The sequence below is a fragment of the Ambystoma mexicanum genome, chromosome 11 (assembly GCF_040938575.1).
Source record: "Ambystoma mexicanum isolate Mex_15411 chromosome 11, UKY_AmexF1_1, whole genome shotgun sequence".
NCBI classification, from domain to species: Eukaryota; Metazoa; Chordata; class Amphibia; order Caudata; family Ambystomatidae; genus Ambystoma; species Ambystoma mexicanum.
Window position 1 is genome coordinate 1260200161 of NC_090934.1, and position 26263 is coordinate 1260226423.

Genomic DNA, 26263 nt, shown 5'->3' on the forward strand with positions numbered 1-26263 from the left:
TAACAGGTTTGTGCACAATCCGGGAAGGTTATTCTCTTCTCTCGCCAATCAATACAAGGATTATGTGTTTCCAACCAAGGTATCCCCAGTATTATTTGGAACTGTGGGGCTTTGATTAGATCAAACACAATAGTCTCTCGATGCCCATCCTGACCCAATAGTGTCATCTTTGCGGTGGAATGAGTTACAGGCCCAGAGGCAATTTCAGTTCCATCGACTGTGGTGATGACATCTGAGGTGGTTTTACGGCAGAGAGGTAGATTCATCCTAGAAGCCAATTCGTAGTCCACATAGTTTCCTATGGCCCCGCTATCAATGTATGCCCTTACTGCGTGCATACGCGATGGCTGCCTTGGATCTACGAGGACCATTGGTATGATGAAATGCGAGGTCTGAGTATCCTTGAAGCTCGGCAAGCGGACCTCTATGCTTGTCGGGCGTGGTCGTTTCCCGAGTTTGACTCCATATGGCTTTTATCAGCAGCTCCTACCACCTTCTTGGGTGGTTTTACAGGGCAATCCCGTAGAAAATGCCCAGAAGTTCCACAATAAAGACACAATTGCATTTGCCGTCTCCTTTCTCTTTCCTTCTGGTTTAAGGGTCCTTTAACCCCTCCGATTTGCATGGGTTCTGAAGCATCTGCTCCTTTGGGGTTAGCTTGGGTTTTGACCAACACCCGATTCTCAAACTTGGCTCGATCAGCCTTTCGGTTCTGACGTCTGTGATCTAACTGGACCACTAAGTCTAGATATTCAGTGCAGTCTTGAGGTGGGTTCACAACTTGAGCCACAACATCCTTAAGTTCTACTCGAAGCCCTCGATGAAATAACGTGATTCGTTTTTACTCAGGCCATCTAGTTTCCACTATCAACCTATTAAAGGTCGCGATGTAGGATAGAAGGTCCTGGTTACCCTGTCGTAGGGACAAAAGTTTGTTATCCAGGGTCTGTCCTTGGGAGTGCCGGGCAAATAGTCTTTCCATGCTCTTTTGAAAGTCCCGAAAATCCGGAAGAATTGGGTCATCCTGAGTAACTAGTGGAATTGACCAATCAGCTGCACTGCCGCGGAGATATGACAATACAAAGGCTACCTTGGCTTGATCGTTTGGTAAGGCTCCAGGTCTGCATAAAAAGTGCAAGCGGCATTGGCTCATAAACACAGCGAACCTTTTGGGATCCCCGGCAAAGCATTCGGGCAGAGCTAATGGAATAGTTCCTGGTAGGTTTATTTGCACAGGGTTACTCGATGACACAGGAGCTGGATTTCCCCCGGGTCCTGGTAGGGCTGCTTGTCCAGCCTGGCTTTGTAGTAGTTGCCTAGCAAGGTCATCAGTTCGCTCCTTTGACAAAATCAGTTCCCTCCTAAGAGCATTGGTTTCTTGACGGGCAGAATGCACTTCAGCCCTCAGTTCCCCTAGTAATTGTGCCAATTGGTCAGATTCTCAGGTATCCATAACGCCCGGGTGGGAATTTGTGGGTAGGCTTCGCGTTCTGTTATGCTCACTTGGCTCCACAGGGGCATCGCTCTGAACTGGACAGCTGCGGTCTCCACCAATGTGACGCGTAGTGCAGAGATGACGGACTCGACTGGCCCACCTAGCTTCGTTTGCTTGGCTCGTAGGAATATTCTTCTGCAAATGGAGAAAGGGAATTAACCACCCGTGGAGTTGAGCGTTAACCCCCACCCACTCCCGCTGTTCTCCCCACTGATCACCTTTGATGTCCCCTCTTATAGTCTCACCTGATGGTTTGGAAAGATGAGCTCTCCATCCTGCATTGAGCGCAGGGGCGCGTAGATAACCAGTTGCTTCACTGGCTCGAAGGAATTGGTGAGTTCCAGAACAATATTGACTCTGAGATTTCCGGCAAGACGCCGTAAGTATGTAGTTCGTAAGAGTTCAAATGTCTGACTTTCACTCTTGTCCGATTCCTTGCAAGTTGCAGCTCGACCCTAGCGAAGAGTTCCTCGTGGCAACCAGTAATATTCAGGTAAGGATTTGTATTATCCAACAAAGTTCGATAAAATAATGTCAGTATGTAACCTGCTGCTTTCTCCCTTATTCAGGCGTTGAGAGAAAGTATGAAGTCTCGGGGAATAATGCCTCCGGTGGTAAAATCAAGTAATTCTATTGTGGTGAGGAGGTTTCCCCTCGTTTGTCCCTTTGTTTCACCTTGCTGTCCTTTTGTTTCCCCTTAGGGGCCGGGGTTCGGCGAGGATGCTGTGGAAGCTGCACCGACCCGTGAAGAGGTACAGTACCCCCGGTGGTAAAATCAGGTAAGTCTATGGGGGTAACTAATATTGCCTCTGTTTATTCCCTTGGCTCACCTTGCTGTTCTTGTGTTCCCCGTAGGTGCCGGAGTGCGGTGGGAACATGCAGAAGGATGCGGTGGAATGTGAAGATGCTGCGAAGGCCGGTGAGTTCAGCGCGGCGCTGCAGCAGGCGAGGCGACGCGCATTAAAATAACTTCTTTCTTCCAGCTCGAAGGCGCGGTGGATCGGGAATTCAGGTAAGGATCAAAGGTATTGCTCTTGTTCTAACCTTTTCTCCTTCTTTCTCTCTTTTTCTAGGAGCTCCAGACTCGAGGCGGGCGTGGCAGAAGACTGGATGCAGACTTGCAGGCACGGTGAGTGTTACGCTGCTGGATGTAGAATAACGTGAAGCGTGTGCTGCTCTTCGGGTGTAGTTTAAATAGCCTCCAAAGTAGTCCCAGTTCCTCCCCAGCCCCACCCGAGTAAAAAAATAGTCCCTAGGTAAAGTAGTCCCTTCCAAGCCTCTTTTGGCTTGGAGCTCTTGCAGCATGGTCTGCATCAGATAAGTTGTAATCTATGAGCCTGGCGCCTATGGCACCAGGACTGACTCTCCATATGAGCCTGGCGCCATAGACGCCAGGACTGCACCCAAATAGCCCCTAGCAGGGGTTGTTGGGCTTGCTTAGAATAACCTGATGCCTGCTTCTGGGGTTGCTGGACTTGGTCTGGGTCCCCGGGGGTAGGCATCATGACAGTTATGAGCCAGTCGTCACGGTAAGGATAAACTGGGATGATGGTCTGTGCAGGTGTGCTGCTGCAACTGCCAGTACCTTTGGAAATACCCTTGGGGCTGAGGCAATGCCGAAGGGAAGGACCTTGAACAGATAATGTTTTTTCTTTGTCATGAACCCAAGGTATTTCCTGTGTGTCCGTAACATTGAAATATGAAAGTATGCATCTTTCATGTCCAACGTTGCCATGTAATACCCCTGCATTAGTAGAGGAATTATCTCTTGCAATGTTACCATTCAAAACTTGTGTGGTTTGACAAATTTGTTTGCAGGGCGCAATTCTAGCACAGGGCGCGTGATGCAATGCTTTTTGGGTACAAGGAAGTACACTCAATAAATACGCCTGTTTACCTGTAAAACGGGGACGACTTTGATTGCGCCCTTTTCCTGCAGGATCTCGACCTCTTGCAGCAGGATCTTCAGGTGTTCCGGTGTTAGGCGCCTGGAATCTTGGAGGTCTGTATAGAGGTGGTCGGCTGAACTCGATGCAATAACCATGGGTGATGTTCTTGATCACCCACTGATCTGTTGTAATCCCCTCCCATGTGTGCAGGAATTATGTTATACGTCCCTTGACCTGGGAAGGCATGGGAGGGGACCCAGACTTGAAAGTAATTTCTGAGCAGAGGCATGGGAGCCTCTGGAGGGGGCGTTGAGGCCCCTTCCCTTGTCCCGGCGCTGTCCTTTGGGTGGATAAGGGTTTGTGGAGGCAGACCACTGTCCTGAGGACCAGTTGTTGCCTGAGCTCTACTGGTTGTGTGGGGAATGGGAGTTGGACTGCCCACGAAAGGAGCGGCGAGAACTTCCCCCTCTCTGTTGAAAGGATCTTTGAGTGATCTGATTCAAAGTCTTTAAAGTCTCTTGTTCCTTCTTGGCCATTTCCAGTGCCTAATCAACGGCCTTGCAAATAAGTTTGAATCTTCCACAGGTTTGTTGATCAACGATGCCTGTGTCTCTGGTTTGAAACCAGAGTTTTTCAACGAGGCGTGGCGTTTCAAAAGGGTATCCTGGGACAAGGTTCTCCCTGCCGTCTCAGCAGCATCCAAAATGTTCTTGAGGATGTTGTGGTTTACCTGCTTACCCTCTGAAACAATTGAAAGCAGACGAGAGCGCACTGGTCCAGGTACCTCTTGTAGGCCCTCTTGGAGCAGGTTCCATTGGACGTCCGAATAGCTGGTAAACAGCCTGGTGTTGTTGGCTATGCGGGTAGAATATGCTGCTGCAGTAGTGACTCTATTTCCAGTAGCATACAACTTTTTACATTCTTTGTCCGGCAGAGCCTCGCTCATGGACAAGGGGATGCCTGCTCTTTTTCTTGTAGTCATAACCACAAGAGAATCTGGGATGGCATGACCCCTAATATATAGAGGGTCGGAGACTGAAAGGGCGAAACAATCTTTCCACTCGAGGGTTCACAGTCCTAGTGTGAGAGGGTGTTAACAAGGAAGGGGCGATGTGCCGTTTGATGGAATTGAGTAAAGGGATAGCCTGGCTGGCAGGAGGCTTCTCCTTTAATATGTCTTCCACGAAGTCTGAATCTAACACCGCCTCTTGCGTGGCTATTTGGAAGTGTTCTGCTGCCTTCTTCAGAATGGCGTTAAATGCCATCTGGTCATCGACAGGTGAAGCCTGATGCAGAGGAGGGGAGGAGGCAGGGTCCATACATATGGTATCAGGGTCCGGGGTATGGGTGGGTGACAGCCAGGGTGGGTCATCCCCCTGCTTGTCATCCCCCCAATTTTGGGTCTGCTCAGTAGTAATCCACAAAGGGATCATCCTCCTGCAAGTAAGGATCAAGGGGCTCTTCTTGATCTGTAAGGTCAAAAACCTCCTCATGAAGAGGGCAGCATGTCTTCTGAAATTTGCCCACTGAAGGATAACGGTTGTCCTTCCTAGGTCTCTTAGGGGTGAACCCCTCATAAAAGTCCACAAACATAGGCAACCTGTTCATACACCCTTCAAATCTTTCTCTGCTCCATGTAGAAGAGCCAGATGAGTCTACAGGGGTAAAGGGCTCCTCCTGGGGCTCCCCTAGCCTAGAACGCCAAGATTTATCAAGGAGTGTCTTAGATAAGGACTGGGGGCTTTCAGAATAATCCTCCCACCTGTCTGGGCTTTCAGATGTGTCTTCAGACTTGTCCTTTTGTTTACTGGCTGCCGAAAAAATCTTAGCGAGACTCTCGCTGATGTTCAGCGTTAACGGGAGGGGTTTAGGCTGTTCAGACGGTTGCGCTATAGATTGACGCAACCGGAGCTTTAAGCATCAGTGCGCTCTTAGGAGGCGTCTCAACGGCCTTGTGGGTTTTGGTGCTGGCGCACTTCCTTGTAGACTGCCCAGACGCATGCCGCTTACGCAGTTGCGGCGAGGGCTGCTGATCACGCGAATTGACGGGTATCGTCAAGGAACTCGACATACCAGTTGGCGCTTTGACCCGCTTTGACGGATTTGCTGAGGCAGTACCGGGGGTTGTGTTAGTCTTACGAGAATCGTGTGCGTTCCTGTCGCCGGGGTGTACATTCCCCATAGCAGCACTATCGTTGTGCCTGCGATGTGAGCTCAAATGCAGTTGGATCAGCGACATGGGCATCGCTTAGCTCCTTGTCACTCTCAGCGGCTGCTGTGGCAGGGGAGCTACACTTGCATGCGATGTGGCATAGGCCGCCCATCGCTTCAGTCGACGCTCCTTGATCGTTTTAGGACGCAGGAGTAGGCAGTATTTACAGGACGCCTTGTCGTGAATGAGGGGAAGACACTTATTGCACCGCCGGTGCTCGTCTTTCCAAGGGTATTTTCCCTTACAGGAAGGGCAAAATTTAAATGGTGTCCTGTCCATAACTCAGGTGTGTGAAAGCGACGACAAGACAGAACAGGCAAAGAGAGGGGAGAAGGAAAGACATTATTGAAAAGAATAGAGACCCCCAGGCCCTACTCTCCCTACTGTATAGGCTGGCCAGAAATCCCAGCTATGCGGTCGGCAGTGCCGAGCGGAGCACCAACTGTCGAAGGTTATTCTTTGCTGTCTTCGTCAGCGGTGAGGAAATAGTCGTTGAAGAGCAGATGAATAATCAATAAATTACCAAAGGTCAGGAAATAACAATTTTGCAAAAGGTAGGAGCTCCGCATAAGGCGACCAGCTAGCTGGGTGGAAAAAAAACTATCGGAGGAACCGTGACGCGTGAGGGATTTTGGGTACACTACACATCACGTTAGGGATAGTGTTACGGCACGCCCATGTCGACGTCCCCTTTCAATCCACGAAAGACAAGATGCAATACTCTGCGGTTACCACTAGATGTCGAACTACATGCACATTATACTTACCTATAACCTGTAGAGAACATACTTACCTACAGAATATAAAGTATTGTGTGGTCCTTCCCTTACTAAAATCTATATTTGTGTTAGACTGTGTCCTACCCATCCCATTGTCATCCTAAAAGGTGCTATTTACTGTTTAGCCACATACACCACTAGGAGGCCCTGTATTGCTTTTAAGGTCGTTTTCATGGCCAGCAACTGTAGAAGAATTGACATGATGGCAATTTCATGGCCAGTATTCATTGCAATAATCACAACAATATCCAATGATAAGGACAACTGTTAGGCAAGACTGCATGCAGTACCCTTTGGGTGCACTACAACAACCTTGGCCTCCTGGCAATAGGGACCGAACCTTTAGTATAAGTCTGAACTACACAGGTTGGTAGTGTAGTCGAGCAGCCAGGCCTATCTCAAGAGGGGTCACTGTGAGCAGTAATGTTGTGACAGAGTCTTACAATACAGTTATCCAAATAAACACTTACACTGAAGGTTTCTTGATAAAACAATTATTAATTTATTTAGCAGTCAGTTATCTAAGCCTTCTTCAGAAGGGAGCAATATATATGTAAAAAGTAAAGTACACTTCAAAAGACACTCTGTTTCTCTAAATCAGATGATACCTATTGGGGATGGCACACGGACACTTCCTACACCCTCAGGTGACTTAAATACCTAGGACACTATGTACATTGATCTATCACTGGTACATTTAGAGCAATACTGAGTTTGGTGCCAAAGATAGAATAGAGGACTAAAAAGGTTAACAAGTAATTCATAAACAGGTAAGTACTTTTGAAACCTTTCCAATGTTCAGTAAATTAACCCTTTCCTTGGGAAAGAGACAACACAGAGCCAGAGGTAAGAAGAGTCACTCAGGGAGCCAGGACAGCCAATGTTAATTTCACAATGTCAAGGGGGGCTGAATATCTTCTTTGCAGGTAGGTAAAAAGTCTTACACAATGCTTTTAGAAATGTTTGTAGAAAGATAGAACACTTAAAGGGCCACAAGCTGGGAGGCTTGTGAGAGACAAAGCTTTAGCAACTCTGCAAGGTAACCAAGACAAGTCTCAACTGAGAGCAAGTAAGGCTACACAACAAGAGGTAAGTTCTCTTAGACTGTACAGTACCTCTGGTTAGAGGAAACGGTTCCAGCTGGCTTCTGTTCCTGTGCAGCTCTACATATCCTTTTGTTTCTGGGCCTCAGTCGTGGGGGCAAGAGGGGGGATGTCTGGGGACTCCTGCTCTGCAACGGGATGGTCAGTGGCAGCAATGGGAAAACTTCGATTCAGCGGTCCTTCTGTGTTTCAGCTCCTTGCGTCAGACAGCAAATAGCAACACTGCGGTTCCCGGATACCACTTCAGACTTTCCTTGCTTCTAGGGTCCAGCACTCTGTTGAGATGGCTCAGGCTTGGTCACTGACCAAGCCTGACTAGATCTTCCTAGCGCTCAGGTTGGACTTAAAAGCAACGCACATAATATGGTGTTCCTCTCCCTGGCTCTTCGGTTCCAACAGCAACTGTAGTGGACTTACAACCAGATCCGAGAGGATGTCCAAATGAGTTCACTTTGGAGTTGAATGGCCCCACCAACTCAAGGGAAGAAGTCGTCCTTGCAGGGCTTCTCTAGTCGAAACAAATTCGGAGCTTCAGCACAGCATCAGGGCTTCACCGTGCAAACCAACGGTCCAGGAGCTGCAGCAGGCGTCTCTTCCAAGTTCTTCTTCAGATTCCTTCGTCCAGTGGTCGACTCTGCCTTTAAAGCCAAAAAGCCTTGACTTTTATGCAGGTTTCTCCCATTTATTCCAGCCTAGCTGTCAATCACACAGCAGAGTGGCTGTCCTTGCCCGACAGTCATCCGGCCGATCCACCTTTGGGTGCATTCCTGTAACCAAGGGGATTAAGCACAGGGAGTTTCGGGCACCTCCCTCACTTCCTGCCCCTGCCAGACATACTGGAGCCAGAGGCGGGCTTCACTGGTGAATCCCGCCAAAGACAAAACGAACCAAGAGAACAAACCTGGTTTGGTGCGCAGAGTAAATCTCAAGAAGGACCTTTCCAACAAGAAATGGTGAAAAAAGAACACCAGGGCCATTTTGATGAAAATGGGCACCCATGGGTGTCCTACTGCAGCTGCGAACGCAGCTCGTGGTAAAAAACCATAATGGTAGTAAAAAGTAAACCAATGCCAGCAGCCATTCATTGTAGAAAGGGTAACATAAAATTGTTACTTGAGAAACTAGACAAAGGGGATACTAAGTAACCCGTCCAGCACCCTATGTGCTGGGTCTAGAAAGTTAAACATTGTAAGTAAAGTCAATTTCCCTTTACTGCTCTTGGAAACAGTAGTTTATCCAAGAGAAGGTATCTAAACATTTGGGAAATCGAAGAGACTTCCCAGTGCCACTGCACTGAAGGTGCTGTGTGACACAATGTAAAGATGATGCCTATGGAGTTAGACTCCAAAGTTAAAAAGAAACACAGAAAATGAATCACATTAAAATGACAGAGATTAAAAAGTCTTAAAGTCCAGCAAAAGAGCTGGGGGTCTCTAAGGTAGAAGGAAATTAGCACATTTCTGAGAATTCTCCCTAACAACAACCGGATCCAGGAAGGCAAAGCAAAGCACAGATCCCCATAGTATATGTTCTGTCCTATGAATGGTTTGTACAGACTTACAAGGGACGGATGTTTCTGTGAGTTATCAAAGACTCATTCTATGGGCAGCTATGCAAAGCTTGTCTCTACTATGTATATCTGTGCACTGCAGAGAACGCTACCACGCTTACGTGTGGTCAATGCCTAACACCTCCCATGACATGCACTGCTTAGTTTGTTACAGAGGCATGAATTGGAACTCACCAAAGCTGGAAATTGGCTGCCTGTGTTGAGTCGCAGAAGTCAATTCCCATAATCACGGTTGCACTTTCCCCACATGCCAAGGATTCTAGGAAAGTAGAGGAAACAAAACAGCCACAGGCAAGAGCAGTGATAAAAAGAAAGGACACATTAGCAACAGTAGAACTAATACAACTATTTGTCAAACCAAAATTAGAAATTAAATGAAAATTAAAGCAGTGGCATGTTCCTTCTTCTTTTGGAATTATACAAGTGAAAAATTAGCATTTTAGGCATTTTGTGTTCTCCTTAAATGTATCTGTAGACATCACAGCAAATCTGTCCCACAAATGCCTTCAAACCCCATGTAAGGGAAAAGCAGAACCTGGGCACGTTTTGACGTAGGCATCATTATCATATAGAAAGACCAGTCTAGCATGCTTTATGCAGCATTTGTATTTTCCATCTTATCCCCCACATTGGGCAATTGTTTATTGTATCCATATAGCTTTTAGATCTTGGGTTTGTCTTACTTTACCGCTGGCAGTAGTTGGGATCTGTGTAATTATACCAGTAGTAAAAACGGTGGCCACACGATTCCTATTCTCTTTTTTAAATGTTATTTACAGGGTGGAGTTGGGTACTGTGGCTGTACCCTCTGCACCCATCCCTCACCCAACCATGTTAGCCCTGCCCTCTGCGGCCCATTATCGGGGCTGGGTAATTAGGAATGCTGCTGACAGCATTTTAACCATCAGCATTCAAATGGCAGCCAAAAGTCCTGGTCAAGTGGCTAAATTAGAGCTTGGAAATAAGGTTCTGATCTTGGATTCAGCAAAGAAATTGCCAATTAATACAAACCATAGTAGCACTCTGTGCCACACATTATTATTATATGCGGAATGTAGCAAACAAATGTAACTATGTGAGAAAAATCCCCACAAAGCTACAGGATACCATATAGTACTGTCACAATTACATGTTTCTAACCAACATCCAGATGATGTCCCAGGTTCTGCAATCAGGCTTCAAGAGGCAACCACACAACACACTGTACTACATACAGTACTTCATTTTCAAGGTGCTCATGATACAATACAATCTTCTTTGTAAAGGCCTCCACTGTCAGAGCTAGCTTTGAGCTATACACAATGCCTGCAAAAATAAGGGCCGTTCACCAGGGACTTCGGCATATAATGCGAGGTGGGCTTTGAGCCTTGCCATTTGTAGCCGCATTTCACAGCCCACAAATGTCAGATTCACAATAGGGATATTTGGACGTGGGGAGGGACTCTAATGCTGTTTCGTTGTTGACATCTAGATAGGCATTTGGCCACTGACCTCATGTGGCTAGGTTCTTCTAGCTACTCACTTGATATCAGTGATCATATTTGGAGTGACACGTTTTAAAGGACCTTGTTAGGCAAGACTGTATGTAGTAACCCTGTGGGAAACTACACCAGCTTTTTCCTCTTGGCAATAGGGAACCCAATCTTTAATATGGGTCGGAACTACACATGTTGGTAAAGTGACTGAGCCGCCAGACTTATCTCTAGAGGGGTCAATGTGTGCTGTAGCGGTGCAACATAGAGATTCACAGTGACAAGTATTCAAATAACACTTATATTCAAAGTTTCTTATTAAAATAATTATTTATTAATTTAACAGTCAGTTTTAAAATAAGCCTTCTTTAGAAAGGGCAATATGCAACAATGAAATACACTTCAAAAATACACTCCTTCAGTTTCAGTTAAGTAAGTAAGTAGATACCATTTTGGGATGTCACGCATACACTTCCTACACCCCGAGGCGACTTCTATTGCTAGGACACTGTGGACATCGATATATCATTAACACTTAAATGCATTACTGAGATTGTGGAAGAAAAGATTAGGAAAGGAAACAAAGGTTAACAATTTCTCTGAACAGGTAAGTACTTCACAATCCCTCAATGAAGTATAAGTTAACCCTTTACCAGCTATAAAAGTAATTTATGTATGACTTTTTGAGGGACAGATAAATACAAAGCCAGAGGGTAAGAAGGGGGCCAGGACAGCCAATGTCAATTGAACAAAGTCTAGGGGAGCTGAGGCACTTGTTGAAGATAGCACAAAGGTCTTGCACACTGTAATATGGAGAGTTTGTAGAAAAGAATCACTGTAGTGCCACAAGCTGGGAGGCTTGTGAAAAGCAAAGATGCAAGCAGCTCTGCAAAGGACAGCAAATGCAAGTCTCCAGTGAGAGCAAGCAAGCTACACTCAACAAGATGCAAGTACCTCTAGTTAGACAGTACCTTAGTTCTGAAGAAAAAGTATCCAGCTGGCTTCAGTTCCTATTGCAGTACTGCAGATCCTGTGTTCCTGTGCCTCAATCATGGGGACAAGCGGGAGGATATCTGGGGACTCCTGCACTGCGGTTTGAAGTTCTGCGGCAGCAATGGGCTAACTCTAGATCAGCGGGACGTCGCGGTTTCAGCTACCGGCAAATAGCACCACCATGGTTCTTGGACACCTTGAAGGCTCCCCTTGCTTCTGGGGTCCAGAACTCTGTTCAGGTGGCTCAGGCTTGGGTCACCCTGTGCTTCGGGAGGGTCCTCAGGATCTTCCTGGAGCTCCGGTCTGGCTTAAAGACGATACACTCGTCCCTGGTGTTCCTGTCGCCTGGTACCCGGTTCCAGTAGCAGCGAAGAGGTACAGCCAGCAGGGAGAGGGGTTCCAGTCAAGTTCGTCTTGGGGTCAGTTGGTCCCATCAACCCAAGGGAAGAAATCGTTCATTCCAGGCTTCTCCAGTCGATACAAAAAAAGTACTGCAGCAGGGCTTCACCGGGCAAACCAATGGTCCAGGGGGGTGCAGCAAGCACTCTTCCAGTTTTTTCTTCGGTTCCTTCGTCCAGTGGTCGACTCTGCCTTCCTTGCTAAAGACCTCGCCTTTTATGCAGGCTTTTCCCATTCATTCACAGCCTAGCTGTCACTCACACAGCAGCAGGGTGGCTGTCCTCCAAGGACAGCCAAACAATCACCTTTGGGTGCATTCCTCTAACCAAGGGGACTAGGCCCCGGGAGTTTCGGGAACCTCCCTCGCTTCCTGCCCTGCCAGACACGCTGGAGCCAGAGGCGGGTTTCAGCTGTGAATCCTGCCAAAGACAAAATGAACAAAGGGACCAAACCGGGTTTGGCGCACAGAGTAAAACTCAAGAAAGACCTCACAAGCAAGAAATGGCGAAAAAAGAAGACCGGGGCCATTTTAACAAAATGGACACCCATGGGTGCAATAAAGCGGCTGAGGATTCAGCCTGCGGTAAAAACGCACAATGGTAGAAAAATTAAACCACTGCCACCAGCCATTAACTGTAGTGAGGGTAACATAAAAATGTTACACGAGAAAGTCAAAAAAGGGGATGCTAAGTAACCCCCCAGCACTCCACACAAGATGGTGTGTGCTGGGTCTACAAAGAGAAACGGGTAGGTAAAGTCAATTTCACTTTACTACTCTTGGAAACAGCAGTTTATCCAAGAGAAGGTATTTAATAAATCATAAGAGAAATGCAAAGGACGTCTCTGACACTGCACTGAAGGTGCCGTGTGTCACAATACAAAAAAATGATGCCTATGGAGTTCGTGTTTCTTTTGGTTTTGGAGTGTGACAGAGTCCAAATCAGATAAAAAATACACGAGAGAGTCAGAAAAAGGTCTCACTCACTCCAGGATAAAAATTAAGAGTCCTAAGCACAGAAATTAGAATTCTCTCTAACAGACCCGTCACTGCAGTTGTAGATGTTACATTTCTTCCCATCTTGCAGCGGTGGAAAGACAAAAAATAAAATATTAGTCAAATCAATGGTGTCCAGTGGTCTGGAAAGACCCCTCTTAGCACTGGGCTTTGCTTGGGAGAATATGCGTGGGGGGAAAGAGCAGATAATCTACTACCGATTAAAGCACATCGTGCTGAAAACCTGGATTTTCTTTGCTGGTCTGCGGCACACCCTCTCACCTCATTCTGCAGGTGAGCTGAATCACAAAAAGCAGATTCATTTTTGCCCAGTACACTTTGAGTTATGTGTGACAGACACCTCACGGGAGATCACAAAAGTGATTTGGGGGATCTCTGGGGGAAGCCACCAACTGTGATTGAACCCCTTAATGTGGTATATGGTCCATCCTCCATAGATCCCCGTGTGAATCCTGGGTTCACCTTCACACACTTTGCAATCAAGCCTCGAGTGGAGGGTCCCAAGTAAAACCCACTAGGAAAAATAACATTTCTGAGTGCTCCGACTTTTTCCTCACTGGGGAACTGCACAGAGAGATTACATGATTTAGCCAGGATCATAAAAATGTTTGCATGTTGCAAACCTGGGATTAGAACATGGTTCCTAGAATGGCCACTTTTCCATTCAAGCAGACCTCATCTCAGGCTTTCCACATGTTGTCACATAATTGATGAGTGTTAAGTTATTATTGGTGCTCAAACATGTCTATGTTAAACATTTCCTTAATCACTATTGATTTCTCACAATTAAATGAGCCCATTCATTAGTTCTATGATTGGGCTAATCATCCAATTTGGATAGATGAAACGGGTCAAGTATGTGGATGGAACGGGTCAAGTATGTGGATGGAACGGGTCAAGTACGTGGACGGAACGGGTCAAGTACGTGGACGGAACGGGTCAAGTACGTGGATGGAACAGGTCAAGCACATAGATGGAACGGGTGAAGTGGATGGATGGATGGAACGGGTGAAGTGGATGGATGGAACTAATGAAGTATGTGGAAGGACGGGTGAAGTATGTGGATGAATCGGGGGAAATGAATGGATGAAACAGGTGAAGTATATGGATGGAATGGGTGAAGTATGTGGATGGAACGGGTGACGTATGTGGATGGAACGGGTGACGTATACGAATGGAACGGGTGACGTATACGGATGGAACGGGTGACGTATACGGATGGAATGGGTAAAGTATATGGATGGAACGGGGAAGCATGTGGGTGGAACGGGTAGAACTGGTGGAATGGGTGGAGTGGGTGGAAAGGGTGAAGTGGATGAAAGGAAACAAGTGTGTGGACGAAACGGGTAAAGTGGGTAGAACGGATGAAGTAGGTCGATAAACGGATGAAGTGTGTGGATGGAAAGGGTAAAATGGGTGGAACCGGTGAAGTGGGTAGAACGTGTGAAGTGGGTTGAACGTGTGAAGTGGGTGGAATGTGTGAAGTCGGTGGAACGTGTGAAGTGGGTGGAACAGAAGAAGTGTGCAGATGAAATGTGTGAAGTGGGTGGAACGGATCAAGTAGGTGGATGAACGGATGACGTATGTGGATGGAACAGGTGAAACTGGGTGTATGAAATGGGTTAAGGATGTGGATGGATGATGCATAGAGAACGGATAACGTGGAAATTAGCAGACCGGATGATGAAGGGATAACATGTATAGATTGGACGAAGTGCATTAATTAGAAAGAATACACAGAACTGATCGAACTGATAGTGTGCATAGAACCGAGTGAGTACATACATCGGATGGAATGTACTGAACAGATAGAGGGCACGGAATGGACACTTACAAAAATGATTTGAGAGCATGGAACGATCTGAAGTGCATAAAACGACCGAAGTACATAAAATGGTTGGAGTGCATAGAATGATTAGAGTGCATAGAATGATTAGAGTGCATAGAATGATTAGAGTGCATAGAATGATTAGAGTGCATAGAACGGTTAGAGTGCATAGAACGGTTAGAGTGCATAAAACGGTTAGAGTGCATAAAACGGTTGGAATGCATAAAACGGTTGGAATGCATAAAACGGTTGGAATGCATAAAACGGTTGGAATGCATAAAACGGTTGGAATGCATAAAATGGTTGGAGTGCATAAAATGGTTGGAGTGCATAAAACGGTTGGAATGCATAAAATGGTTGGAGTGCATAAAATGGTTGGAGTGCATAAAATGGTTGGAGTGCATAAAATGGTTGGAGTGCATAATACGGAGTGCATGGTACTGTTAGGAGTGCATGAAACTGTTTGGAGTGCATGAAACGGTTTGGAGTGCATGGAACGGTTGGAGTGCATGGAACGGTTGGAGTGCATGGAACGGTTGGAGTGCATGGAACGGTTGGAGTGCATGGAACGGTTGGAGTGCATGGAACGGTTGGAGTGCATGGAACGGTTGGAGTGCATGGAACTATTGGAGTGTGCTCGATCTCAAGCACCTAAGGTAAACCACCATATCACATCTCCACGCTTACTCTCTTCTTCACACCACCACTCAACTAGAACACAGCGATACTATGACACCGTTCGGTATAGCTGTTCTCATACCATCACTTGCATCATATTCCCCATCATCCTAACTAAACACAGCTGGTTACATCCCCTCCAGCCTAGGCGTTCTCCTCAGGCCTAACGCAGTCAGAATAGGTCTGGATAACAACCTGTCAGAACGAACACATACCCTTGATCTCCCAATTACTACATCTACGCTAAGAAGCAGCTATCACAGTAATGAAACACCTGCTGCAGACATATCCGGTGCTCACACGCACCTTATGACTCTCTCTCTCTCTCTACTGACTTGAACTTCGGTTCCCGAGGGCGTTCAACCTACCAGCGCCTTGAGATCATACCAATGGTGCATAAGGCGCTATATAAATGCAAAATAACATAACATATAATGTTCTGCTACAGATGTGTCAGCCATCTACAACCAGCGGCATTCAGCACAACTTACCTATCTCTTTAAACTCTTGCACCCTCATGCCGGACTGCAGCTTGGGTTCACTGATACGGATGTTCTTCACTTCGGCATCAGTGTTGTTGGAGAATTGGATCTGGACGGCCACCATGTGCGGGTCTGGTGTGAAGGGCTGGCGGCTGAACAAGTATTCCACTGACAACCCCTCCCCTGTCATTCGGTGAAGCAGCTCATGAGTCTTCACTGCACTGAAGATAGGGCTGATGACCTAGGAATTGGAGGCAGCAGGCATAGGGAGTTGAAGGGAGAGAGACATTTATCGAAAGCATATTAGTGGAGTAGAGCTTAAGCAAAGCAATCTACTCTTTGCACATCAATACTGACCGGTAGCACCTACACGTATTCTATGGCCGGGACCCCCCATATAGATCTGCAAATGCCCCCTAAATTGTTACCTGCAGCGCCTTCAGATATTCACCTGCTTCAACAATATACAACTTCATGAATAACCATTAATGCCTGCAACCTTCATTTCAAACGTAGTTCTGCCACTGAGCCTCAATCCTGCCACTGGTATTCTTTTACTGAGAACATGGACACAGCTCTGCAATGGGAAACTATGTCTTTAGGTGTGCCAGATATTATAGTACAGATCCCTCAGCCTGTGCACTTTAATCAGTACCTGTAGTAGGCCACAAGGAAAGGGTGGCTACACCAATTCAGATCTGCATTTTTCCAGTCTTGTAAAAACATTGTCAGTCCCAATGGACAGGCCCCTATACCAGGTGGCAATTCTGGTTCCTTGACCAAATTTCTAGAGTCTGGAGACAAAGCTAGGAAAGGGGTCTCTATTGCAGTTAAGTGGACAGCCCAGCAGCAATGCTGGTCACTTACCGTTGGAGACAATGCCGTATCGGTCAACGAGAGTCCTTCCAGATCTGTTACAAGACTTGCAGACACAACATTTCTAGATGAGACATGGGGGATGCTGGGTGTAGAGACTGTAACACAAAGAAAGGAGACAAGCAAGAATCAATTGTCAAAATAGACATTCTGTAGCAGGAAGTCTGATTTGACTGAGTTACATCAGGGTTGTGCGCTCAGACATTGGGTTCCTTGTCCAAGTTCTGGTAAAGTATTCAGTGTATGGATAATTAAGGGCAGCACATTCACATGAGTCACACTCATCAGTGAGGCCTTTAAAAGTAGTCTGACTCCTAACAAACTGGGAACAATACATAGAAAAAGCCAGCAAAAATACTACCGGACCCAGATAAGTGGGAAAAAGTGGGAAAAATTGTGCTTTCTGACCAGATTTGCACCTCATATGCAGCCAAGAAGTGAGGGTTAGAACGCCTGGTCGACTTTTGCTGCCACATGCTTTGCCCAATAGAGTTGTGTGTGTGTGTGTGTTGGGTGAGGGGGGTCGACATCCTCGGGATGTACAGATTTTGGAGCTGGGCGGGGTACTGGGTTGGTGAGAATTGTAATGATCTAGACAGTAACAACCCTAGCCAGTTTTGATTCCAGAGCTAGAAAGTATCACCAGACTCTGGCCCAGGGCTCTCAAAGTGCGGTCCTCATGAGCCAAATCCACTGCATGTTTTCAGGATTTCCACAACAAATGATGAAGCTCAAAAGAAGTTATTTGCAGTCACTGGTTATCCTAAAAAACGGTGTGGTGTGTGTCCCCAAGGAATGGCGTTTGAGACCATCACATTTGAACAAGTTCCCCTCCTGCTGTACTAAGGAGGGGAGTGCGTTGGGGGGATTAGATTTTTGGGGAAGCAGCGGTAAAGTCAGGGGCACACAAGGATACAATTAGATACCAAGTAGGCTTGCATATTTGTTCAGCCATCAGAAGTGAACGGCCCGGTGAACGGATTTGAACTGCTCATTCAGCACCATGGACAGCTCTCCATGGAAAATGCAACGTTAACAGAGCTCAGCGCCTGAAAACCAATACATATGGTGGGCTTTGTTGATCCATGTCTCCCTAAAAAGGCCTACCCATAGGTTCCACTGCTTTCCATGTGGTTCGGTTATTCTTCACTGGCCCGGTCATTCCAAAGGCCCTGCTTATTGCCTTGTTACACCTTTGGACAACACCTCTATACTCGTCCACCTCCTTAAATGGAAATCTGCTATATTTAGAGCCATAAACCTTGATGCTGGAATACTACTTTAATTAATTTTTCGTTTTTTTCACATAAACACCTGTCCCTAAAAAATACTACATAATTATGAATGAAAACAAACCCCCAAGGCACACATATGGCCTAACTGCATGCGGGTGAGGCTTTACAAAGCCCTAAATAAACAAATGTGCTGTACATATGATAACTGTCACTAGTGAATAGTTGCAAATACACACAAGAGGGGAGTTTAGGACCAGCTTAAGAATTCCCCTCATTGGGTCTCATTACGATTACGGCGGTGCAAGAAAAATTTATAGTAACACAGTGGAAACTCTGTTACCACTGAATTACTGCTGTATTACCGCACTACTGTACCACAACTTTGGTATGATATGGTATGGCATTTAGAACGCGCCTGTACACAAGTGTTTCTAGGCGCCACAAGACAAGGGAGGGAAGACATAGGGAAGACAAGACAAACGATCCTACTAGGCCTAGTGTCATTCGGATCGTGCAAGTACGACACTAGAAGTGCAAGGGGGAAGTGCAAGGGAGAGGAAAGGGGGGGAGTGCGATCAGAGCAGCATGGCTCTGAGTAAGTGCAGCCAGGGCAGTGCGGCTCTCGGTAAGTGCAGGAGGCAGTGGGGCTGTAGATGTTACAGTTACAGCCCCTAAGTGCGTGGTAGGCCAGGAGGTAGTGCAAAGGAAGACTGGTCATGGAGGAGCCTGGTAACCAGTGAGACTCTGAGGGAACCAAGCAAATCAGTCGGAGCTGCAGACAGGTAAGTTAGCAAGGGAGCGAGAGAGAGAAGGCAGAGGATAAAAGGAGCGTTTTGAGCTGTTTCCAGAACTTCAGGTTGTCCGACTCAAGTTTGAGAGGGGCACAATGGCCGTTCCAGAGGGAGGCACCTGCAGAGGAGAGAGATCTACCCCACTCTCTGCCTGGAGAAGCGTCTGACCCTCAGAGTTGGAGGTAGCTGAGCGAAGGGCTGTAGCAGGAAGGTATTTCGGAAGAGAGAATTGGATGTAGTGCAGGCCCCAGCCCCCGAAAGCTTGTGGACGATGCAGAGCGTCTTGAACTTGATCCTTGCGCCCACGGGAGCCAGTGGAGAGATTTCAGGGCTAGAGAGAAATGGCACCTGGGCTTGAGGCCAAGGAGAATTCTTGCTGTTGTGTTCTGGATTAGTTGCAAGGGGTGAAGAGTAGGCAGATTGAGAAAGAGGTTGTTGCAGTACTTCAGCCTGGAGAGAACCAGGGCTCTAGAGACAGTGAGCTCCTGGGGGAAAGTGAGAAAAGGTAGAACATCTCTGAGGAGGTGCACCTGGAAGTGGGCCTTTTTGGCAAGGTCTGTGACACGAGGAGAGAAGGATAGAGTGGAGTCTAAGATGGCTGCAAGGTTTTTAGCACCATGGGAAGGCAAGGGTAGAGAGCCCATGGAGGCCAGCCAGAGTTAGAGAGGGAAAGTGGGAGCCGGGGTCCCAATGAGATGGATATCTGTATTACAGGCATTAAGGCAAAGATGGCTGGAGGTGCACCAATCCTGAATCACAGATAAACAAGTCAGGAATGAGCGAGGAAAGAGAGGAGGTTGAGGAAAGCCTGAAAGAGAGCAGAGTGTCATCCACATAACACTGAAAGTTAAAAAAGAAGGTGGAGATCAGGTGGGCCTAAGGGGCCAGATAGACATTGAAGAGCCAGGGTGAGAGGATAGAGCCCCGGGGGACACTGCATGCGGAGAGAGAGGTGGAGGATAGAAAGGACCCTAGTTGGAGCTGAGAGGGACGGTCCAGGAGGAAGGCGGTCAGCCACGCCAGGGCCTGATCTGTGATGCCCAGGTGCACCCAGAGTCCATTGATCAGGGTGGCGTGATTGACCACATCGAAAGCAGAGGAAAGGTCAAGGAGGAGGAGGATAGAGGGAGAGATGTAGTCGAGGTTAGAAAGCAGATTTTCACGGGTGTTAAGGAGAGCAGTTTCCGTGCCTCTGGCTGCCCTGAAGCCAGAAAGATGGTCATGGAGGCAGCCAACAGATTCAGTATGGAGGGTAAGCTGGGAGATGGCCAGCTTTTCCAGACGTTTGCCCAGGAAAGGAGAGATAGAAATCGGGCGATAGTTTGCCAGACATGTAGGATCAGCAGAAGGCTTTTTTAGGAGGGAGTGCACAAGGAAGTGCTTGAAGAGAGAGGGGACAGATCCAGTGCCAAAAGAATGATTGCAGAAATTGGCGAAGGCTCGAGCAATGGTGGCAATATGGTCCTTGATGGTTCTGGAGGAGAATGGAAGAACCTGTTTGGATGACACTTTCATAGATCTGATTTGTCTATATACATCGTCAGGTGTTGTCAGAGCAAAGGAGGAAAAAGGGAGAGGAGAGAGAGAGGGAGAGGCGGCCAAAGGTAGCCTGAGAGAGTTAGGAAGAGGAAAGCGAGGACAATATGTGCTGAGTTTTAGTGGTGAAATGAGAGGCCAGAGGCATATAGAGGGTTTGGGAGGGAGATGGAGAGGTGGAGACTGCAGTAGGCTTGCCAGCTCCTTGCAGATTTTAAAGAGTTTGGCCGTGTTGTTAGATGCCGCAGAGACGCAGGCTTGGATATTGACCCTCTTCTTGGAGAGGAAAGAGTCTGTATTGCCTTTGGAGCAGGCGGCTGGCCAGTTTGTCAGAGGATGCGTTTGAAGCCCTCCACTTCCTCTTAGCCACCCTGCACTTGCATTTCAGGGCAGCGAGGTCCTACTCGTACCAAGAGTTGCACTTGGAGGTAGGCTTGAGGCAGAATCTCATGACAGAGGCAAGAATGTCCAGAGTGTTGGGGATAGAAAGATGCAGGCTAGAGAGGGCTGTGTCAGGGTGCTAGTCAGCCTCAGGAGTAGGAGGAGCAGAGAAAGTAGAGGCAAAAGCTGGTGGTAAGGTGAAGGATTTTCTTACAGCAAAATGCTGTAGGTAAATCCTCCACCTTACTGCCAAAAAAAGTAAAAATCGCAAAATTACCATGGAGTCTTATGGATGGGGATTTCCACCGCCTTCCTCCACTTGTAATCCTGCGGTAAATCCGCAGGATCAAGTGGCGGTAATGATAATTTAGTTTGGTGGTATTTCAGCAGATTTACCCCCGAAATACTGCTAAACTTGTAATGAGGCCCACTGTGTATGAAATGAATGAACAGTGAGCAATCTGTTAGTTCGAAACTTTCATACGTTCAATTACACCCACTTTCTTGCATACAGAAAAGTCGGTTTGATCCGAAATGTCAACCGAATTCACTCCTGTTGTGGCCTTTCTACTAAAATGCAAAACAACCTTTAAAGAAGAACTTTAAATTTGTGCAAACCTAAAATGTTCTTTCTTTTGACATACACTGAATTCACAAGAAATCTTTCCCCATTTCAAATTCCTTTTCTTAAAACGTATTATTGGTTCTCAATAGCACCTTTCAACCATCTAGTCATGCCAAAGCCAGGCCTGGCAGGAACAGCTACTCCCTGAATAGTGTAAAGAAGGCATGTCAATATGCCCCATGCAGTTAGGGAGAGTTTCATCCAGTCTATTCTTTTCTTTGTATTCTGGGGTTATTTTAGTTGTGTTTTCCCCATTAAAAACCCGGCAGTACAGAAAAGCCCAGAAAAGAACAGGACTAGATGAGCACCTCCCAAATGACACAAGACGTGTTGGCAAGAATGTAGAAATGTATTGTTTCTTTGAAGTGGAAGACCTGATGGTGTTGCTATGACAACCCACTAAACATCAACCCCATAAAAAAGGTGTTCGTTTCACATTCGATCAAAGCAGATACATTGAGATGCTGTACATGTGAGCAGGCGCCTTCTTCAGGGGTATGTGTTCTGAAAGTTAGAACTGTCCAGGTTTGCACAAGCATGTGTACAAAACTTGCCCTGTGACCTATAGTACTCAAGCAATGTAGGCTTCATTACCAGTATGATATTGCCAGCTGAACTAATACAGCCAAACTTAATTAAGTTACTGCATGTTGTAATGGTTACATACTGCAACAGTTAGAGTTATAGTTACTCCACATTTTAGAGGGCCATTGGACTTCCCTGGGGATAAGCGGGATACTGCATGGGGGAATTTCCGGCTAGGTCATTACCACCATTGCAAGTGGAGGGAAAACCTTCATGTGGGCTGGCAGATTTTGGTTATATGGTTGACAAAACCATTAACTATGCAGAGTGGTAAAAGAGGCGGTATTTGGAGTCCATTGGGTATAGTCGGAATTACTGCATTCAATAATTCTACCTTGGCCATTACCACCATTTTAGGAGGAGGTAGTTCTACCTTCATTTACAAGCTGGCAGATTTTTGTTATATTGGTGACAAAACCCATAATCGTACGGAGAAGTAACACGGGCGGTATTGCAAGATACCACCTGTTTTACTGTTACTGTGCAACTGGTAATGAGCCCCTTAAAGAAGTGGAAGCAAGAAAGGGCACAGTTGGCATTGGCAGGCACTCCCTTTTACTTACAGTCATCCAGATCAAGCAGGGAGATCTCCTTGGTCGACGTCTTCACTGGTTTGGGGGCTGGCTTCGTGCTTGCAGGCTGGACACAAACAAAATTGGATGTTGAGAGTTACTATAAAAAAACAATCAGTGAATTGTCGCAGAAGCCGCAGAAAGATGATTTCACACCTGTGCATTCATCTGTGTAATGAATGTGTGTGGATGATGTAGGCTGGGTGTGATGGGAATTCTTATGCAGCTGCTTCCAAATTGTTTAGAAATATGAGAAAATTCACATGTGTCACCTTTCATTTAACTACTTCTCAAAGTCCGGGCAAGGGAGGGGGTTATCTACTAACATGTCCAAGAATTTAAGGTTGAGGACCAGCAGTGGTGAAGTGACTTCCACAACAGTAAGATGAGCATGGAATTGTAAGTCTGTCTTCTTTGACCATCCTCATCTGACATTACATAGCAAGTAGGAAGGAGGAAAAAGTCATTGAGAGGGCGTGTGGAGTCGAAGGATGAAGTCCTCATGGAGCAAAACAGGCAGAGAAATCAGTGTAGAGTCCAAGAAGGTGGAGAGGTGATGGTGTGGGACACAGATCACATATGCAGAAGCAAGGATGGGTTGAGATAGACACACCCAAAACCAGTAAAGGGCGCTGCAGCAGAGAGGGGATCAAGAGACCGAGGGCCAAACTTAGTGCACACGCAGACTCAATGAAGGACGTGCTGATGGGTTGTTGCAAGTGAGAGGCTCAGGGGAAGGAGACAGTGTAATGCAGAGTGGAGAAAGGTTTGTGGATGAACGGCCTTAGAAAGAGGGAGAACTGAGGCGAAGACCAGAGAACAGAGCAGACACGCTTGAGGCAGAAACGTGGATCAGAGTAAAGGAAAAGCTGCTTAAAAGCTGCTGGCTGGAGCCAAGAAAAAGTCCATGGAGCCATGTTTAAAAATAGATTGGAAGGAGTAACAAGGACAGCTGCAACAACTGGAGGAGAAGGTTCTGAGAGGACAATGAGAAAAAGATTGCAGGAAGCCAGGCTGCTTGTTGGAACATGAAGTAAAGGTTCCCAGAGACAATTGGCCTTATTACGAGGCGGGCGGTAAGGGCACCGGTGTCGGTAATGCCTTACCGCTCTACTACGAGTTCCCTTTGCGGGTCCTCCCTTAACGCCTGGTTTTTCCAGGCATTAAGGACGGAACCCGCAATGGGACTCGGGAGCTAATAATGGTACCGCAATTTGCGGTACCGTTATTAGCGCCTTCCCCATTCCGATTGAGCCCTATGGGGGCTCAATGGGAAAGTGGAAGGGCCATGGTGAATGGGGAATTAACGGTCCCGCCAACCTTGGAATGGACCGGTAATTGCTCAATTCACCAGGGCGGAGTCGGAACGAGTTTGGAGGCAGCTATGGCGCTATTAGCGCCATGGCTACCTCCAACCTCGTAATTAGGCCCAAGGAGTACAAAAGGAAACATTGGGTGCTGGAACTTTCAAAGGCTTTTGAGAAAATGACTTTCAAAAGAAATGCTGCATGCTGGAACTTGAAGGCAGAGTTCCCAAAACCACTGAAAAACTGATTGCAAGGAGAAAGGCAATGCGCTGGATATTAGAGGCCACATTCTAGACCCAACTGAGAGACTGGAAGCAAGGACATATGATACATGTTGGCGTTTGAAGGTCAAGAGCCCAAGAACAAACCATCAAGAAAATGGGGAAAAGATTAGCAATTCTAGGGACAACGGGTTTCACTACAAGTTGAGCTGTGCAGTAGGAAAGTGGCGGTAACTCCATTAACACCACTTTTATTTTAGCAGTAACTTAATAACTGCCTCTTTAACCACATTGTGGAATTATAGATTTGGTGTTGAAGTGAAGAATTTACCTTTAGCAAGATGCTGGAGGTAAATCCTCCAATTCAAGACACAAAAAAATGGTGGATTTACCAAAGCAGAATTACAGATCTGAAGAGATAGGCAGTAGGGACTAAGTACGTTATAATTATGAGTGAAAGAATATCTATGATGCGAATATCTTCAAATAACTGTATGTGATCAATGCAGAATTTGACACATTATGCAGCAAAACACCCTCCTGGTAATGGCAAATATGATCCATTCGGAAGGATGGTCATTCCTTTGGAATGCTGGCTTGAAGGGAACCGTGTATGTAATGAATCTGGGGTCAGATTCCAGTCGACAGATACTTGCTTTACAAAAGGAAGCACCGTTGATCGAAATTACTGAACAGAGGCAAAGGCATGAATGAGGATGTCTGGGGAAGGCATTCACCCACCACAGAATGCTTTTCTGACCTAGCCTGCAACTTGCAGAAGCTGTCATGAGTGTGGGAACCTACGTGTGAGAGGGTATGTCCAGTCGTGTGTCCCTTGTTTGCTTCCTCATAAGGAAACAAGCTGCACCTCACTGATGAGGTCCACCAAAGCCGGAACGTGGCTGGGCTGGATTGTGTTTCGGGGCATTGGGGTTGTGGTCTAGCAGTTGGCGATTGACTGTTCCCATTGGTGGCAGTATGAAGACTGATTTGCATATGGCTAGTGTCCTTCTGCAATAACCCACACAGGCTAAAACTACGATGTGGAAGGCTGCCCTGAGCAATGACGGTGGTCAAGGTGAATTCATAAGCTTCCATCCATCACATTTATTTTGTTGTGGCTGTGGATACCTGCAGTTCTGAGTGCTCTAAATCGTGTACCTTTCACTGGTGCAATATGTCCATAGATTTACAGATGGCTAAGCTTATAATTTCACTTGTAGTTGCACAAATTCACTCAATCATGCACTCACACACGCACTCACCATGACTCGCACATGCACAGAAGTCACTTCCTCCTCCTCTCCTTCACCTGGACATGGTGGATAATGTAGCAAACACAACATTTTACCGTCTTCTTGGTCTTTGTTTCTGGCTCAGACTGAGATTCCTCCTCTTCCTCGGATTCAGATTCAGATTCCGAGGAGCCACTCTCGGAGGTGCTTCCTTCTTCCGACGAGGACTTGGGAGGTGCTTTGGGGTTGGACTTTTTCTTCGTTCTGGTTTTCTTGGGATGCTCCTCTTCTTCCTCACTCTGATCGCTGAATCAAAAATGTAAAGACATCACTTTAGAATCGCTCATGGATATCCCTCTTTTTGACAACCTACATGGTGCGGACAGGTAGTGGCAAGCACCACTTGCAGATTACGCCTGAGGAAAGATGGGGCCACTGGTCTTGGCCATCCCAGGTTAAGGTTTATTACTGGTTGGTGAGCCCAAGGTTAGTAGCTTTTCACTGAAGGGTGAGCCAAAGGTGTGTTATGAGGAAATATGTATTTGTAAAGGGCAGAGGCCTAGCTCTGTTTGCAGGCACTCGCGCGCACCTTCCACTTCTGATCAGCGCATGCCTGTGAAAGAGCCTGATGGGGGCTGGTTTGCAACCTAGCAATATGGCACAGAAGTAGTTGGAACTTGCTGTAAGGCCGTGCTTATTCCCCAGTGATAGAATAAAGTGCCTGTAGTATATGTCCGTGTCCATCCGATGATGCTATCTGTACTGACTGGTCAGTGTGCCTGAAGGCCTGTTATTGGTGCTTGTTTCAGGGGGGTTCTGGTGAGGGACTGATCCTATCGGACCTGGAGAAAGTTGTTTGAGTGCAATCCCAGCAGCACAATCCCTGAGAGGACTTGCTAAGAATTATGTGCAAGGAAAATGCCTTTTAGTGAACCATGGTTGGGTACTTCCTAGTGCGCCAGAAGGTCTGGGGAAGGCACGAGA

The 26263-nt window shown here is 46.8% G+C and overlaps 1 protein-coding gene across 5 annotated transcripts in view; it reads right to left on the reverse strand.

The window, feature by feature from the left end:
- AP3B2 (adaptor related protein complex 3 subunit beta 2) overlaps window positions 1-26263 on the reverse strand; it is a 533172-nt gene that overhangs the window by 84427 nt on the left and 422482 nt on the right. For all 5 annotated transcript variants that reach the window (XM_069624707.1, XM_069624706.1, XM_069624708.1 and 2 more), the window contains exons 20-24: window positions 25396-25585; window positions 22508-22583; window positions 16783-16889; window positions 15925-16156; window positions 9223-9307 (exon numbers count right to left, since the gene is read on the reverse strand). In XM_069624707.1, the coding sequence (XP_069480808.1) occupies window positions 9223-9307; window positions 15925-16156; window positions 16783-16889; window positions 22508-22583; window positions 25396-25585 (690 nt within the window). The remainder of the gene's footprint in view (window positions 1-9222; window positions 9308-15924; window positions 16157-16782; window positions 16890-22507; window positions 22584-25395; window positions 25586-26263) is intronic.